At 53.0% G+C, this 4210-nt stretch overlaps 1 protein-coding gene across 1 annotated transcript in view; it reads right to left on the bottom strand.

Annotated features, from left to right (window-relative positions):
• POU4F1 (POU class 4 homeobox 1) overlaps positions 1-2612 on the bottom strand; it is a 5264-nt gene extending 2652 nt beyond the window's left edge. The window contains exons 1-2 of the mRNA XM_014453521.2: positions 2605-2612; positions 2389-2510 (exon numbers count right to left, since the gene is read on the bottom strand). Of these exons, the coding sequence (XP_014309007.1) occupies positions 2389-2510; positions 2605-2612 (130 nt within the window). The remainder of the gene's footprint in view (positions 1-2388; positions 2511-2604) is intronic.
• Positions 2613-4210: the final 1598 nt, after the last annotated feature.

The raw sequence follows: 4210 nt of genomic DNA, 5'->3' as shown, positions 1-4210 counted from the left end.
CCACCTATTGTTCGAGGGTAGGCACCGTTTAAGTCAGGAGAAAACCCGGGTGTCCATCCGCTGGCCATTGTTCCCGCTTCTTCTATCAACCCCCGCCGCCAGCGAAAGCCCATGATATAGGCGCTTCACTTAGAGGCACACCTCCTCGCTGGGACGTCTATCGAGCTGTTATATAAAGGTATAGAGCGGCGCATTGGTATGTAAAATTATGGCCGGCGCATCCTCCTGTATACAGTATAAATCACAACACAGAATTGCAGAGGTTGCTGTCTCTGTGCTGCAAAGAACCTGTTCTTCCAAGGTAAAAAAATAGCTCCCGAGAGAATAATCGCGGTGACAGACATTCGTTGGAGGGGAGGGGGTTCGGGACGGAAGGCTTTCAGTGACATCGGATTGCCTTGCCACCCATTTCGTAGCATCATGGTTCCTAGACTTCTTACCTAGGATCACGAGGGCACGTAGGGGCCTCCGGCCAAGAGGTCCGTGTTAGGGACGATGTTGTCATTGCAAGCCATGCGGATGGGACCTCGACCACTCTGGCTCGAATAAGGACAGCAGACCTTCCATGCATGAATAAACATTTTTGTTCTAACCCTTTTTTTTACCCACCTGTTATTATTTATAGGGGGGAGCATAGGTAATTCTTTTCTTTCCTTAGGCACCCCCCCCCCCCCCCCCACACACACACACACTTTATCCTGGAAACTCCAGGAAAAGGAAATCACCTCAGAGAAAAGGGAATAAGATGTTGGAAAGAGAACTTTCTTTTCCTCCCATCATGTTGGCTTCTTCGCCATGTATATTTTTTCTTCAATAGGAGACAGGATTAAGCCAGTTTATTAAAAAATGTAATTAAAATATTAACCCAAATCAATTTGAAAGAACGGGCCCAAGCTCTGACCTGGCTTTTACAATTTTTATTTTTGTTACTGTAAAATCAAAACCTAAAAAGAAGAATAAATCAATTACCCGACCTATTGTATGGTCCTTTTCTGGAGGGCAAATCCAGGGCCTCACAGGGGACCACAGTTCAGGTGCCTGAGTCCCCAAGGAGCAGCACTAGCCCGGAGTGATAATAGCCCAGATGTTATCACATCTGGGGCGAGAGAGCTGGAGAGCCGCAAAGGGCTGCTTATGGGAGGCAGAGATCAGATAAATAATTTTCCTGGTCTCTCCCACGCCAAAGGGATCTGTATGCCCACCAATGAGCAGATCTCATTTCTATAAACCTAAATTTGCATTCGCGTTTGATTTTATCTTTTCTTTGGACAATAGCCTGTGTATTTAGCATACTCAGTCACTAATCAAATTCTAAGAGGAGCCCACAGGCGTCACCGTGGCTTTTCTTTTCTTCCTTTCTTTTATTTTCTCTCTGCCCCCACCCCCACCTCCAACCCGCCCCTTGCAGCCCAAGAAGGGAGTAAGAGGAATGTTCATTTGCTGGTGCGAGAAGGAGCCGCGTTTCCATCCATTACATGGTCCCCTAGGAATGCTAAATGTAACTTTATCTCTACGAGAAATGGACGATGAGCAGGACAGCGCTGGAGGGAGTGAGAGAGTCCCACGCAGTGGTCGCAGCGGGTGTCCAGGTTTAACCTAATCCCTTCTGATATCCTTCGCGGCCGTTCTCTGAGCTCTCCCTCAAGGGAAAGTAGGGCCCCCCGCTGCGGGCGAGCGCTGGGATACTAGCACCCACCCAAGCAAAATGCTGACATTTAGGGGCCGTGAAGGGTTCAGGGAGACAGAAACGCAAACAGCACAGATTTGGGCCCAGGTGGACCTCCAGAGAGCAAGGCAAACCCCAGAGTACCCAAAGCTCATCTTGGTTTACCCTCCAAAGCTTGGAGGGCACCAGGAAGCCCAGTGAGTGGAGAGGCACCTGGATTAAGGTCAGGAATTCACTGCCTTAGGAGACCACTTTTAGCTTACCTCTTTGGACACCGGATCCCTTCTTACCTGGAGGGGGCGGGGGGGGGGGTCAGACCTTTGCCCAGAATATCTTGCTTTTCCAGGGGCTAGAAATATGAGGGCTGTGGGCACAGTTCTCAACCCACTCCCCAACCAATTGATTGAGAGTCCATTTAAGGCACATCTTTGTCCACCGTGGCGCTTAGCAAGGTGCTTGTACAGAGTAAAAATGCCCCATACAACAATACGTGTGAATAGGAGGGAAGAGGCCAGGATTAAAGCCGGAGAGGCTTCACCAAGCCAGGGCTACTGGGGGGCAAGCAGGAGGATCACGGACAGGTCTCTTTTTTCCCTAAAAAGGAGATGGAGACTGGCCAGAGGGGTGTGCTGTCCTCACACAGAGCTGTACATCTTGACTTTAGACGTTCTATTTCCAAAATCAATTATTTCATCCCCTCTCTCATTTATTTTCTACCTTACCTTCCTTCCTCAGATGCTTGCTGGGCACCAGTCTGGTCCAACGCAAGACACTGGAGATCAACTGAGTTGTAAAATATGGGTATCTGCCCTCCAGGAGGTGGCCATCTCTGACAGCGAGGCAGCTACAGATGAAGAGGTGTTTATGGTACAGGTGTGACAGGTGCAATGTGAGGTAGAGAAATACAGGGTTGGGTGGGGTGATGGTTGGAGAATTACCCTGCCATATCCCTGCTGGGCATTAGCCCCAGGCTAGCAAGTGGGGCACAGTGGTGGATCTAGAAGCAGGTGTGCCTCAGACCTTATCAAGCCTTCCCCTACTTACCCCAAGGCAGTGAAAGGAAAGGGTGATGGACCAGGGCTCAGCCCAGGGATATGTCACTGTTTTCCCAGTTTGGCAGGTGCAGTAACTAGTTGCCCGCTGCCTGTACTAACGATGCCCACGTGGGGCTGAGCCTTGGCATAGATTCCTGAGCAGGCCCCCACCCCACCCCCACCCCCTCCTCCTTGTTTAATGACCAACACAGACTACCCCCTCCCCCATCTCATAGCTTTGCATTTTATCAAGGGGCGGATAATGAATGCACAGCTATTGATTTCCAAGGAATTTCCACCCCCCGGGGAAAGGGAGTCTATCATCTGGATCAGAGACACATTTCTTTCCCTCATTAATTAATTTTCTCCTCCTCCTTTGGCAGGCCCCACTTAACATTTCCTTTGGCAGAGCCTCTTTCCCAAGCTCAGGGAGCAGACATTCCTTGGTTCCAGTGAGGACCCGCGACAGAGGCGCTGTGTGGGAGCCCGCACTGTTGGGGGGTGACTTCTCCTCGCCTTTGACTGTCCTACCCGCCCGTTTCCCTCTCGCCCCCCCCCCCACCACAAACACACACACGCACACGCGCACACACACACACACACAGACATAGGCACAGGGGCACACACACACGAGCACACCATTTTCAGAGAGGCGTGCCTGACAGCTGCGGCTGCCTTTCTCTTTCAAAAGGGGCTGGGGGGAAGTTAGCGCTAGACTCAGGAACCGCGACCTGCATACTCCCTCTCCTTCCATTCGTTGCAGTTATTTGTCCAGATCCAGCAAGTTTTTTGGCCGTTTGAAATGTTCACTTAAGTGCGCGGAGGTTGTGTGGGCACAGGAGAAAGGGATAGGGACCCACGTTCTTGCCCAAACCCGGGGATCGGGCCCTACCCCAGGCGGGGCCACCTCAGGTTCCGGTGGCCCAAGGGGGAGCTCTGCTCCTCCCAGACTCGGGACCCCAGGTGACCCTCCGGCAGTTGTACAGGTTGAAACTGGGCATTCACCGCGTGCAGGGGAAGCCCCCAGAGTCCAGGGTCAGCCGGTTTCAGATGAGGCTTGGGTTGTTTTAGGCAGTGGGAAGAGGCAGGCATAGAGGAGCCGGCCTGTGGTGGTGGTGGTGATGGTGGTGGTGGTGGTGGTGTGTGTGTGTGTGTGTATGGGGGGGGGGGGGTGTTTCTCGGAAGAGGGGTTGCACTAGGGCGGTCCTCACACGCCCCAGCTCGGACACTGTCCGAAGGGTGAGCTAGAGGAGGGACTGACAAGGTGCTTTCCACTCCGGGTTCGCCTTCTCAGGGCCACCGCCTGGGCTGTTTTGATCTTTTGATCCTTGGCTCTCAGCGCTACCCTCCCGCATTCCGACTCGGTCCCTACCCAGGCAAGAAGCCTGGGCTCCTCGCCGGCCCTGCCAAGGGCCCTCGGACCGGTCACCACAGCCCGCAAGGCCTGGGCGCCCACCTCTGCCACCTGCAGGGCCCAGCTCAGCCCAGGGAGCGTCCAGAAAGAGTCGCG

This window comes from Myotis lucifugus, unplaced genomic scaffold, assembly GCF_000147115.1.
Source record: "Myotis lucifugus unplaced genomic scaffold, Myoluc2.0 scaffold_24, whole genome shotgun sequence".
Taxonomy (NCBI): Eukaryota; Metazoa; Chordata; class Mammalia; order Chiroptera; family Vespertilionidae; genus Myotis; species Myotis lucifugus.
Note: the sequence above shows the minus strand (reverse complement) of the source record. Positions and strands in the feature narration are given on the sequence as shown.